Source organism: Triticum urartu, chromosome 7A (genome assembly GCF_056163025.1).
Source record: "Triticum urartu cultivar PI428250 chromosome 7A, HENAU_Tu73, whole genome shotgun sequence".
In the NCBI taxonomy this organism is placed as follows: domain Eukaryota; kingdom Viridiplantae; phylum Streptophyta; class Magnoliopsida; order Poales; family Poaceae; genus Triticum; species Triticum urartu.
In genome coordinates this window covers 876,379-890,596 of record NC_141879.1, presented here as the reverse complement: position 1 = coordinate 890,596, position 14,218 = coordinate 876,379, and the positions used below count along the sequence as shown (strand labels likewise).

The 14,218-nt window shown below is 42.8% G+C and overlaps 1 protein-coding gene across 1 annotated transcript; it reads right to left on the bottom strand.

Moving 5' to 3' along the window:
- Positions 1 to 4,933: 4,933 nt before the first annotated feature.
- LOC125523902 (serine carboxypeptidase-like 13) lies at positions 4,934 to 12,518 on the bottom strand. Its single transcript, XM_087534453.1, has 14 exons — positions 12,276 to 12,518; positions 11,986 to 12,131; positions 10,615 to 10,691; positions 10,374 to 10,496; positions 9,451 to 9,556; positions 8,680 to 8,717; positions 6,567 to 6,668; positions 6,348 to 6,428; positions 6,038 to 6,196; positions 5,859 to 5,930; positions 5,659 to 5,777; positions 5,459 to 5,572; positions 5,136 to 5,181; positions 4,934 to 5,017 (listed from the first exon to the last, which is right to left on the bottom strand). Exons 1-14 carry the CDS (start codon positions 12,425 to 12,427, stop codon positions 4,934 to 4,936), a joined length of 1,419 nt encoding a protein of 472 aa, XP_087390579.1. The 5' UTR covers positions 12,428 to 12,518.
- Positions 12,519 to 14,218: the final 1,700 nt, after the last annotated feature.

Genomic DNA, 14,218 nt, shown 5'->3' with positions numbered 1-14,218 from the left:
GGATTATCCTATCTGGGAGTCCGTTCTAGAACAACTTTGAAGAGCTTCGTACCATCATGCACATGTTACTTTCGCCTAATGATGAAGACATGGTTTTGTTGAATCCTGAGACACTACGCAACCTCCCGACCCCTCGGCGATCCTATCGAACATGAGAGGAAGAAGAGGATAAAAAAAGAAGAGGAAGAAGAAAAAAAGAGGAGAAGAAAGAATAGAGGAGATCTTCTCCTCTATTCTTTCTTCTCCTCTTATTTTTCTTCTTCTTCCTCTTTTTTTTATCGGGAACGAGGGTCGTCGAGGGACATAGATGTAGTGTCATCGTTGTCGATATATACCCCCTCCCGATAGCTTACTATGATTAGGTAGCTAGTTCTACGTTTGGCACTAATATATCCATCTATCATGTTTGAATAATAATTGCCATGTTGTAAATATTTGTAGAAACTATGGACACCGCCCTAGACGAAGCAACAAAAGAAGCGTTGTTGAGGGACATAATCGCAGAAGGAAGTGATGCCATCTCGTTGTTTCTCAACGAAACCGATGGTCTGGAAGGAGAGGGTGAACAAGCTGGCTACGGTGACCTAATGCTGGTGCAAGAAGAAGAACATGAGGACGGCTCCGGTGACCGAACCGAGTCCGGCCAGGTATATATATTAGTTAAGCCTATGCTGACTAGCTGATTGATGCATTCATTGTTTTGGTATGTACACATATTAATTAAGTCTTTGTTCTTTTTTCTAGCCCTCCGGATCGAGCACAACTTCGGTAAAGAGACGAGGCCCGAAGAAAAAGTTGAGCTCGGATGAAAAGTTTGAGATCATAGCAATCGCGCCCGACGGCCAACCTATTGAACCCCTCCGGACAAAGAGCGCATTTGTTGCTTAGTGCAGGGTTCTGGTTAGGGACAAGATCCCGATAAGCATCCAGCAATGGTTTAAGCCGGCTACAGAAGACCCTGAGGTCTCTTATGTCAATGATATGCAGAAAAATGATCTTTGGACTGAGCTGAAGTCAAATTTCACCCTACCGCCTGAGGATAATCCAGAGAACCCAGTTAAAGAGAAATTAATCAAGTCTTTTGCTCTGAAGAGGATGGCAGAACTATTCAGGAGGTGGAAGAAAGAGCTGAATAAGTTTGTCGAAAATAATGAGACACCAGAATTCAAGGGCAGATATGAGAATATCAGAGATCACCGGCCCGCATTTGTGGCCCACAAGACATCAGAAAAGAGTAAGAAGATGTCGGCGACAAACAAGCAAAATGCTGCGAAGAAGAAGCTTCACCATCGCACGGGGTCAGGTGGCTACCTCGTAGCTCGGCCTAAGTGGTCCAAGACTGAGAATGATCTGGTTCATAAAGGGATCGAACCAGAGACAATTAACTGGCCAGACCGTTGCCGGACTTGGTTCTTCAGGGCTGGCGGAACCCTGGACCCTGAAACAGGGAAGTGCATTTGGACGAACGATCAAATGGACATACTAGTCAGTAAGCTTAAGCAGTATATTGAAGCAGCGCAGGAAGGGACGTTCTTTCCAGACAGAGAGAACGACGAGCTCACAATGGCCCTCGGGAATCCTGAGCACCCTGGACGGACACGAGGCACGCCAGGCTCCGTTCCGTGGAAGGTTGGGTTTCCGGACGCAGGCGGTTACAAATCCCATGAGAGGAGGAAAAAAGTGCAGCAGACCCAAATGCAGGCGCTGCAAGCAAGGGTGGACGCGATAGTGGAACGAGAAGCAAATCACAGCAAACGTACTGCCGAAGCCTCCCCCGAAGCTACCCCGCCATCTCAGCGCAGAAGCAGCGTGGCTTCCACCGAGCTGCTTCAGCCAGAGCATGCCTTGACGGCTCCTGCCAGCTATCCCGTGGATGCTATCACGGAGTCTCAAAATTGCCACCTTATGACGCAATGGATGAATTTGAAGGTCAAGGCGGCTGTTGGCTCTGTTTATCCTACTGAACCCGGCGCAACTTTTCACTGCCGGCCGATTCCAGAAGGATATGCTAGGGTGATGGTGGATGAGATAACGGAGGGATTTGAGGACCTCCAGCTTGACCACCCTACCGGTGAAGGGGAGACTCGGCTGGGGTCTGCTTTGAAGACTCCATGCCTATGGCGGAAGGAGCTCATCAACCTTCCGAACTGGACGCCTCCGCCTCCTCCTCCTCCTCCGGCGAGTCAGGGCACTCCGCCTCCACCGCCTCCTCCTCCTCCGGCGAGTGACGATCAGGGCCCTCGGCCGGCTCCTTCTCCGGCGCGCGGCGGCACTCCGCCTCCTTCTCCGCCTGCGCCGACGCGCCCGAGCAGCCAGCCTCCTCCTTCTCCGCCTCGTTAGCAAGGGCGGAAGAGACCTGCCGCCGCTCTAGCTGCTCCGGCGCGTCGTAGTCCTTCTCCTCCGCCGCTTAAGCAAGTAAAGAAGACAACCGCTACGTCTGCTCGGTTGGCGTCTAGCAGTACAAACAGAGGCGGGAGGACATACAGATTCGGTCCTTCTCTGAAGACTCCAGAGAAGTTACCATACGAGAGGACCCAGGAGGAGAACGCCGAGATCGCGCGAGAAGAAGTGAAGAAATTCTTTGAAGGGGTGAAAGCAAAGAAACATCCACCTCCGGAGGAGAAGGTAGATCGGGTGAAAGTGAAGCGCACTCTGGCTGCCCTGACAAAACCACCGAAGTCTGATCCGCCGAAAGGAAACTATGACCGCATTATTGGAAAGGAATTTGCCGAAGCGGAGCGGTCGGGAAGTACTGTCAGTGATCAAAGGCTGAAAGAACGACGAGCTGGGAAACAAATTGCCCAGCTCGGCGAACAAGCGAAGCAATCGTGCCCCCCGCTCAAGGTGCCTAGCCACAACGTCGATAATGATCCGAGGATGGTGCCCGGTTATAGCAATCTTGCAGATTACCTGCCCGACGAAGTACATTATGAACCCATGGACGTGCAGATACAAAGATACGAGTACGGGAAGCCTCTCGTCAAAGATGAAAGATCTCTATCAACGATGATGCGAAGATTGCATGATTGGTACTTGAAAATCTGCAGAGACTCTGGGGGGAGGAGTACTTTGTATTTGAAAGTTAAAAAGGAGCATGACCTCGTTGGAATTGATCTGTTGCCTGTTCCATTTGAGGAGTTCTATCAGTTTTTCAATCAATTGGCCCTCGATAAAGCAACGGTCACCTGCTACTGTCTGTAAGTACTACTACTTCTGTCATTAAGTCTCTCCATATAGCTCAGCTCTTTCATTGCATGTATTTATAATCATCCTCACTATATTATGCAGATTGAAGATCGTCGAATTGAAGAAAAGACAAGTCGGTGATATTGGGTTCATTAACACATATCTCATAGATGCAACTCAGGTTAAATTTCATGCCGCAGAAACTGAGGCCAGCATGCTAGAATCGTTGATAATAAATCAAAACAAAGATATAATACTCTTTCCTTACAACTTCAAGTGAGTGTTACTATCTTGTGCGTATTCGGTTTCCCTTATATATTAGTCAAGGTTATAGTAATGTAATTGATGAGTTATGCATGTGTGTGCAGTTTCCACTATATTCTCCTACATATTAAGCTTGAGCAGGGACTAGTAACCGTCTTAGACTCAAGATGAAAAGATCCCAAGGACTATGCAGACATGACTCAAATACTCGAGAAGTAAGTTAAATCGATCATTATCCACCATATCAGCAACTTTGTTCATTTCCTGATATATCAAGTAATTGTTTTCTTTGTCCGGCAGGGTTTGGAGAAAATTCACCAGAAAAGCTCCGGGACTGCCGAAGGAGCTGCAATTTAGACACCTGAAAGTAAGTACTAGCTATAGTAGCATTTTAAGCGCATCTACTAGTCATTCAAGCGCTAGTTTCATCAATACCATTTGGCATTCTTACTTATCAGTTTGATTAACCTCTATTTCTTGTAAAGTGGTTGTGGCAGCAACAAGGGAATGATTTCTATGGATACTATGTTTGCGAGTCCATCCGCCACACGACCTGTGAGCGGGGCTACACTGACGAACAATATGAAGTACGTAAATAACAACATTCACAATTTTATTTTATTACCATCATTTGTGTTGAGTTTCATTCATTCATATATATATGTATTGACCCCCTTCTTTAAATTAGATGTTTCGGAACCGGGATGAACTCCTAGCACCAGCTGGCATGCGAGGAATTCAAGAGGAATTGGCGGCATTCTTTCTTGACCACGTGATCCCTGAAGATGGAGAATTCTATGTTGACCCTCAATCCGTATGATTATATTTGTAAGAGATAATTACTGTATATATGTAGCCGGTAGTGTCGGATAGATATACGAGAACTTGTTGTTCGACCAATCTCTCGGAGAAAGAGAGGTGGTCGATATCACTTCTCTCTGTATGCATATATGTTCATCACGATCTTCTGTTTCTTTCGTTTGCCTACTAGCTAGGCAGCGTGTCTAGTCCTCTCTATACGTATGTATAGTACGTAGCATCGACCCAGCACGGACATAAGAGAGGACACTTCTCTCTATTAATTATAGCTAGCTAACACAATATATGAAACACCTAAATTAACCCCCCAAAACCCCCAACCCCCCCCCCCCCCCTTTCAAAAAAAAAACAAAAACCCCAGCCTAGAAATGCTGACGCGTGGATACCTATTGGTCCCGGTTGGTGCCACTAACTGGGACCAAAGGGTCTCCTGACGGGGCTCTGCGCAATGCCCACGTGGAGGGCCTTTAGTCCCGGTTCTGGATTGAACCGGGACTAAAGAGGGGAGGTATTAGTACCGACACTTTAGTCCCAGTTCAGGAACCGGGACTAAAGGCCCTTACGAACCGGGACTATATGCCCTTTTTCTACCAGTGAGAGAATTTAGTTAGATGCAACAAATAGGCACTGACACACGCTCATCCAAACAAAGGTCGTCCTTCCTTCATAGAGGTTCACCCGAAAGCCACTTGGCGAACATCGCGAGGCACTCCTTGGGCTTGTACTCTGGAGTAGTATGCCCAGCCCCCTACATGGTAGGTAGTCTACAGATATTACCTCCAAAGACTAGGACAGTAGAGTTTATATATCCTGATTTAGTTATGTAATGGGAAAGAAAAGAATAATTAAGGTTCCGAAGCACTTACCTTCACAGTTGCATACGTTAGATTAGTCGAGTAACTTGTTGTGAATCTGGACAAGAAATTATTTGAATCAGTGTAAGACTTAGGCAACGCTAACCTGCCAACGTTCATTGGGTGAAGACATTTTGCTCTTAAATTAATTGGTTCAAGACTTGGACTAGGCCTACATGAAAATAGGACATGCACAGGTAATTAAGCTCCAAAATATTTTATGAAATTTTCTGAACATTGAAAATATTGGTTTTTCGATATGTTGGAGGAAAAAAATACATTTGATGGAATAGATCCCCAAAGAAAGAAGTTTCAGTAGGCATAGGATAACTTACCCTGCAACCTGGCCATCAACATACCATGGTCTCCAGTCATCTGTGATAGACAGGTTCAGAGATCTTATCCATGCTTGAGTGCCAACGAACGAAAACACGCTATCATGGTCGCCACTGCATGCAACATCAATTACATATCAGAATCAGAATTTCAGATGATATTGCAGTTTTAGATTAATTTTCTTCTGTTGGTTGGTTACTTGTATATCAGTGCTGGATATCCTTCTCTACGTAGCCTCGAATGAATCTCTAGTGTACTTGTTATATCTCTAGTGTACGGTATGTCGAGAGCACATCTTTTCCATTCCCCCTTGGTTCCCTGTAGTGTGGCAACGTTCAGGCACAAAAATGATTCTGTACAGTACAATACAGTAGAGCTGTAGAATACGTAGTAGAGTACCTGGCGAATGCCAAGGCTCTCCCTTACTCCTTCATCATTTGCCCATACATAAGATAGCTGGTAGGTATCTCTCTGAGACCAAATTAACCAACATTAGTTATGTCTTGTGTGAGCAAGAGTGGATATACAGTATTAATTAGTTAATCCAGTTTATGGGAATTAATTTAGATGCACTCAACTCTACACTTGAAGGGAAACATGAGATCATCACCAGCCAAGGACTCCACCCTGAGCCCACTGCTTGTTTCATTGCTTGTTGTTGCTTGCTGAATCCTGGGGCTCCATATCTTCTCACATGAGGGCTCCAGGATGTGGGATAAGTTGATATCTTTTCTGCACTATTTGTCCATTGTTAGTGGTAGAAACTAGTAATCAAAACTCCTCGTGTTCCAAACATGCATGGTAACTTCAACGATAGATGTTTTATCCTCTACTATCTTCACTGATTGACAGGACAAGATAATTTCTCGTGTTCTAGAGGAAACTTACATTGTCAATAGCTTGGATGGACTCGCGACATAACGCATTGGGTGGATCACTGTAGTTTCCTCCACAGCTCTCCTTGGCAAACTGTGGATAAAATTTCTTTGCATTCTCAGTACGTGATACAACTCATGAATTGTATATACGGTCATCTGCTTACTACTGTACTACCATAGAAATTTCTACTGCTACTGTTGTTACTACTTTTATGAGAAGATGGATCACCTCGTAAAGTTCGTCCGATAGTATTCCCATGCCATGAAAAAATCGGATTGTACCAGCGCTGTCAAACCTGTCGGCAGTCATTGGATTCCCGGCAAAGTACCCCTGCAATATTCTTGATAAGCCATGCAAAGATAAATTTGATGAAAAGTAGGCCTATGCATATTGTCAATGTGTGATTGGCCGGATTCAGGGTAGACAAACTAGCTAGAGTAGGTGGGTTGACCTATTCGCCCATGTTTGAGATGTGATAAAAGTAATCTTTTTTAGCCTTTGGTCAATCTCAATTGCTAACGCATAATTTTTCAACCTAGCCCAGACATTAAATATAGATCATACAAAATATTCGTCGGAACAATACTACTAACTACACTGAGTTCATAACGGCAACTCTAACCAATCCTCTATAACCGGTTAGAGGAATATAAATTCGGTTTAACTCCTCTAACTGGCACCAAGCCGATCCCCAATATCCCATAGCGGATGATAAATTATCCTCAACCACCCAGATTTGGGCCTCTCTCGCCCCGTCGCCGGTGCAAAACCGGTAGATCTGAGGCTGCTGCTGCCACCGCCGCCGGATTTGACGCATTCGGCCGACAGCAGCTGCGCCTTTGCCATGGATTGGCTGGGCACCGGACCACACAGCCCCGTCAATGCCTCTGCACCACATGCAGGTATTGAATCAGCCTCTAGCCGTTCGGATCTCTCCGGTTGGCGGTTTGCCGGCAAAGAAACGCCCCAACGTCGCCCGGGCTCGGCGCTTGCCCAGCGGCTCATTAGCTCCTCGTTGCCAGTCATAAAGTGCGACGACTGCCCATAGCAGGTGGTGCTCCAAGTTTCCACCATGCCGAAACATTCTGGATGGGTGTTCTTCAACTGCAAAAAAGATTAGGTATGTGCTTCTTTTGTTTCATTGTTCACCAGTTTCGACGCAATTTCAGTAGCTCATTCTTTGCTCTAATTTGTGTGTAAGATGGATGCACGTTTTGATATTGGGAAGAAGATTACATATATCTATTGATAGCACAGAATTTGTTACATGCTCGTTCACTCGTTGCTAGAATAGGGGCTAGAGATGAGACTAGATGTGAAACACGTCGAATTTGTTGGAATTGAAGAAGAAAGAAGTGTGCGAGTTCGAGAAGCCAATAGAGAGAATCAACAATGAAGACATAGAGAAGATACTAATACAACTAGTGGAAGCAGTTATGGAAGTTGGATACTTTTAAAATGTCTAATTGTGGTTCTTGTTTTCTTTTGTTTTGCTCTTGTAATGAAGAATTGCTGAATTATGTACTCCAATGTATCAAAATGTGGTTGAATAAAATAAAGAAGTAAAGAAATGTGTTTTGGTGGCCAAAAATGAAATGCAAATGAAAACAAAATTACTCCATTATATATAGGGAATCTGTTAGAGTTTCCCTAATGTAAAATATATAGTGGCATACAAATATTCCACTAAGAGTTTACTCTGCCGGATCCTTCGCTATTTTTAGGGGATCGGTTAGAGTTTCCCTAATCAAAAAATATATATTAAATTGCATGAGTTCCTCTAACTGCACATATGTTGAAATTTCTCATGATTCCATGAAATTTCTTGTCTATTTTCCGGATCCTCCGCTATTGTTAGGGGATCGGTTAGTTTTTTAACAACAACAACAACAAAACCCTTTCGAATTATTTTCTTCCCTTTTCATAATCTTTTATGGCATGTATGGAACCTCTTATTGATGGTGCTTGCAGCTGCTGGCAAGTCCTATAACATAAGGTAAGGATATGTGGCCAAACAGAACTAGTCAGAAATCTCGGAGTGGGCATCGAAAAATTATATAGACTATTCAAAAAGGGATGAATTCTTAAGGCATCAGAAATCAAAGACTGTGTTCCTCAACAAGCAAAAGGAATAAAATGTAAATAAAAGAGCTTCATGATTCTAGGGTCACAAGGAGAAACCGGTTATATTGAAAACTATGGCTCAATGATACACAGATGTATATTGTACAAAACAAGAATAAACACAAAACCCCAGTGATGCATGGGCTAGTCCTTGGTATTAAGCAGATTCATAAGGAAAGCTTATACATTTTACTTAATATACATGACTTCAACAAACCTTGAGGTTAAGAAGCGGTTCTTCCCCAGATTCCTTGTCTGAAATTTGTGAACATGCATGTGCATGTGTTAGTGAACAGTGATACACATGTACAAGAAGTAATCATCATTAAATTTGTCGTGAACAAGTAAAGTAAATTGGCCGCAAACTCCAAAAATATTAAAAGAAAATGGATGTGATATGGTACTCGACCAATAGAATATGAGGGCAAACATCCATAGATATATAAGAAAATAATGACATGTATTGTGTATGGAAAAATCAGTTTTTTATTGGTACAATTTGGTCCACAAAAGACTAAAAACCCACTAGGAAGTAAAACCTGAAATATCGAATAGTAGTGTCATGCTACAAATGTATTTCCATTGTGCAACTCATTTCTACAATATCTGTGGATGTACCAAATTGTTTGTTTGGATTTACTAGATATCATTTCGTATAAAGCTATCAAAACACATGATTGAAGTAAGCAAAGTCCTGTATTACTAGATTTATTATGCCATTATATTACTATTAGGTTTAAACAGTGCACATACACTTTCAGTAATTTTGTTTTTTTAATAGAGCTCCTCGGATATCATTTGACTACCAAAATTTGCAAGACTCTCTAACATCTGTTGATGATCATTCCCACAAAGTTTCAGATTTTTTTTCGAAATGTTTTGCTATGTTTTTTTGTGTGGGTGTAGCGTGGGTGCACCGAGGTGGGTGTAGAAAAACCACTCTCATAGCAGTGGTTCATCATGTATAGATAAGTATAAAGAGTCTTACTTGATAAGTGGATTTCCAGGGCAAGACTGGGTATGATCATACCACTATATGATTCACCACCAACATAAAGTGGATTTGAGAGGAACTGGGGGTGCTCATGCAACCACTGCATATAGAAGGATACTTAGAACATATATGAAAGCATATATAGAGGTTAAATATGCATCTCTTTTTCTCGTAGCACATAATTAAAATTCCACTCTAATTAGTTTTGGTTAGATCATGGGGTGGGATCCAGCTAAATGAAGTATTGTGTTAAGCTCAGGTTATCTTTATTTGAATGAGAAATCTTCTTTGCAAGACAGAAATTCAATAAAAAAATTAGAAGGAATTTAACATTAAAATTTTGATTCCCGTCTTACAAATGAAGCTTAAAGGTAAACATTGCGGTTCATTTGGGCATAACAGGAAAGGAAATATGCAGTTGAATGAATTTGTTGGGCTTGTAAGATGACGATAAATCTAAAGAACTCCCATGACTAAGTTATCCTCCGATCCAGCAATGCTTGAAGTTAACATATTTTATCCATGCTTGTGGTACTGCTTTCTCCAACAAATCAAATATGTTCAGCCTGGCTTTTTTCCTGCTGTGGTTGCCTCAAAAAAAATATTTTCTCCATAAAGGTATGTCTAATATGGTCATAGCTCCCGAGAATTATTAAACATCTCATCTATTGATTGTAAGGGCTCAAAACAGTTGAAGGTAAGCATAGTTTGGAGTGTGATGTGTGGATGAATTAGTTTTCTAGTTGAAATCTACAAATATGTCAGAATCTAAAGAGAACTTACAAGTTACAGGTGTAATTAGGTATGATGCCTAACAAAGTTACTACTGTAGTTAGGTATGATGCCTAACAAAAAACCCACTGAAGTAGTATTTTCACAAACCATAGGTACCATGTGAAGAGTAGAAGTGTCAAAACCTTTTTGAGGAAGACGACTTGCATTTTAACTGCCTTGGTATCACTAGATTTGAACCCTTCTTCAGTTGTGGCGTACGAGAACCCAGACCCAATAGGACTATCAATAAAGATTATATTGCTGACCTGCAAAATCATGTAATACATCAACCAAAGATGAGTTTTTTTACAAGATGTGAATATTTTGTCATATTCTTCATTTCTTCTACGAATATTGTGATTAAAGGAACGATCGGCTTGACACCTTGGTCCATGTCTCCGGTCGGTACAGCAAAGTAGGGTGTCCACGTCTGTACCCTTGGATGTCAAACCGGAAGGGCCCTGTACGTACATGTCTGAACAATTAATTGAGTATCAACGAGTTGTCTTGCAAATTGCGCGCTTCAACATCTTATCATTAATATTTCACAGAAACTATAACACGTGTTTTTTCTGAAATTTCAGGAAAGCTAGGCATATACTACTCCGTTGTAACTTAATATAAAGACAGTATTCGAGATTTTTGGGATATGGTGGCGCGCGAGGATGGAACCTGGGCAGTCCATTCATGCTATGTGATTAGCAACTGATATAGTGATTGAATGAATACCCAAACAATACGCCACGTTAATTCAGCAAATACATGCACATGGATTAGTGGCTAGCCATCTTAAATGGAGTTGGATACAAGCGATTACACATGCAAAATACGGTCCTTACCGTTCTGCCATGTTAATGTGATGCAAGCCATTTAAAACGATGGTCCACACCATTTAAATATGTCTGTCTCAAAGCCGTATGCCTTGAACGGCAGTTAACAGGCGTTTGTTTTCGTCTTGTTTTATTTTTGCTGAAGTTCATTTTGCTGTATCAGTTCATCACACTACTGCATTCATTTTAATGCCTCGCGGATGATGGGATATCCCCCCTAAGAATGAATGTACAAAACATACACATGTTGTGGTAATAACAAATTTCATGGGAAGGTAACAGTAAAACTCCTACACTGTACAGCCTTCTTCAACCTGCTCGCTGGGAGAAGTTAGAACGAGAAGGTGACCATGGCATCAAGCTCAAGAAACGGCGGAAGGTTTGCCGTCCCTTAATGTGCACTACTATAGGCTATAGCAAGACCTTTCCTACACTTAAAGTATGTGCTTAGGAGAGTTTTTGTTATTGATTTCCTAGGCTCGTTGGTAACCTAGTACATGAGCTTGCAATGTCCACCAACTTATTCTGCACAGGTTGCATAACCATGATGGAATAGTACAGGAGCGTGGCAAAGCGCGCGTATCCATCTAGTACAAATAGAATAGTGCAAGGATGAATATTCAGTATGTTATATACACTCATTAATATATGAACATGTCACGAATCTAGGAGAAATGGGTGGTGAAATATAGACCTTGCCTGGCATCATGTCCTCTCGTGATTTATCGAGTTTTCGACAGTCAAAAAATGCCTTGTGTTAACTTACGGAGGGGGAACTAAACCACCGAGCTTGATTAAATATCATTTCGATTTCCCTTGTTCTTTCGAAAGGTGTCATGATAATAGAACCTGATTGTTTTATTAGCTCTTTTACCATGCCTGGAAGTGTTGCCTATGTGAGAATTGCGAGTAGCTGATGAATTACCCATCTCGTAGAGAATGCCAGAGAGGCTGGAGCAGCCGGGTCCACCCTGCATCCACAGCACCAGCGGGTCTCTCTTGGGGTCCTTCTCCGACTCGACGAAGTAGTAGAAAAGGTGCGCACCATTGCTTTCGTCCACCTCCACATACCTGCAGGCGCCGCTTATATTAAAATTTTGATTTGCATGAAATGAACTCCGGCCTCACTTGAAGAAAACCTGATGAAAATAGCAAGAAGAAGACCTAAAACTAGCAAGGAAAAGAGATGGATCATCCATGCAGTACGTGTCTCACCCGGTTTCGAGGGAGAATGGGAGTGGCCCGTCGAAGCCGGGCAGGTGCATGATGGCAACCGGCGACGAGTCCACCGGAGAGAGGACAAGATAGCAGAGCCACAGGAGCAGGAGCGAGCACCAGAATCTGGCCATGGTTGGCATGGTGCTCATGTCGAAGCTTCTGGCCACTGTTGTGATGCCGCTCCACGTACCAGCTGGGGCTTGCTGGCGAGGCGGTCTCCAGCGAGGTGAGAAAGAGAGAGCTCAGGCGCTGCGCAGCAAGGTGAGGGACTGAGGCTGAGAGACGAGCGTATAAGGAGATGGCCATGGGGCAAAAATCCTTGGTTAGCTGTGGCCACAGTAGCACTGTCGGTGAGGAGAACCACCACAAGTTAATGATCGCAATGTACTCTTGGGGCATCTTCAAAGCTGATCCGCAAATAGATGTTCGTTTTTATGTCCGGACGTGGTTCGCGGATATGATGCGGGAGGGTGCCATCCAATTCTAATCACAAAGTATTTGGTTGAAATTAAAAAAAATAAGTGAAGACCATGCATGTGATGAGATATTTGTGGTTTATTGTCCGGTTGGAAAGCGAGACAAGAGAGGGACTATGGATGTGTCATTGGTAGGAGAGAGAAGAGAGAGACAATACATGTGATTATTGGCCAAGTGCATGTATGGCGTCCGGCGAAGTCTTGCATATTCATGCCTCTCTTATATACTCCCTCCAGTCTTTTTTAGTCTGCATATAAATTTTGTCCAAAGTCAAAGTATCTCTATTTTGACCAAACTTATAGAAAAAAGCATCAACATTCACAAGGCCAAATCTATATTGTTAGATTCATTATGAAATGTAGTTTCATAGTATATATATTTGGTGTCGTAGATGTTGATGCTTTTTAATATAAATTTGGTCAAACTTTGGTAAGTTTGACTTGACACAAATCTAATATGTGAAGTAAAAAGGACCGGAGGGAGTATTAATTAATGAGATCAACGGTCCTGATTTATTATATATTCTTACCTCGCATGTGAAAAGAGGAGGTAAGAAGGAGCTGAAGCAATTCTTGGCCAAGTGCATGTTAAAACAAGTGGTAGATTCAGCGAAGGTTTGCTGGCTGCCTTGAAGATGCCCTCAATGCCCAACTCCTCATGCATATGTCATAAACGTGGGTGTATAGTCAGTGTAACTAGTGGTAGCTGAAGCAATTCATGATCTACGTGGGCCAAAGTGAAACCAGGAATTTATTTACACATGTCAACTTCGCACCCACCGGCAATGGACACAGCTGGCGTAGTAATAATAATTCTTGCCGGACACAACTTGCACTTACATTTGCTTGTTACCACCAATTAGAAGACGGCCATTACAATGAAACTTGTGGAGAAGATGAGAGCCTCAATTTGAGCTATGAGTATGTTCTTTTATTTGAGCTATTCAAGATGTCGCCGGACATGAGCTGCAGGTAGTCAATGGCTTTCAACAATCAAGCTATTGACTACAAGCAAAACTTGCTTCTTAATCAATACAAGTGTGCATATGAAAGATACTCCCTCCATTTTTATATACAAGGCCACTATGGAATATACATTTTGCATCTATATAAGGCCACCAACAATAATCAAGGCAAAGTTAATGTTATTTTTTCGTACTAACAACATGTTTAATACTTGCATAAGCCGTGTTTCATGGCCAGCATAAGCCGTGTTTCATGGCACCGATCACACGTGAGAATGGTCTCCATGGTGCTGATTGCTTCCTTGTTCCCTGCGATTTGGCTGCACAGCTTTTCGCCACTCTTTCCTGTAGCAGTATTGAGCCATGTGCACAACACTTGCAGTGATGCGTCTACAATGTCGGACCATTCAGCATGATCTCTGAAGCGGTGTAGTAAGTCGCAGCTTAGAGGCCTCATGACCATGGAAACTAGACCATGTGTCTCCACCATGACTCTGCA

Excerpts from the sequence above, each read along its gene's own strand:
- LOC125523902 (XM_087534453.1), bottom strand. The coding sequence starts at position 12,427 with ATGAGCACCATGCCAACCATGGCCAGATTCTGGTGCTCGCTCCTGCTC. Across the intron at positions 12,132-12,275 it reads CCATTCTCCCTCGAAACCGG|GTATGTGGAGGTGGACGAAA; the intron begins GTGAGACACGTA and ends CGGCGCCTGCAG. Across the intron at positions 6,669-8,679 it reads AACCGCTTCTTAACCTCAAG|GGGTACTTTGCCGGGAATCC; the intron begins GTTTGTTGAAGT and ends AGAATATTGCAG.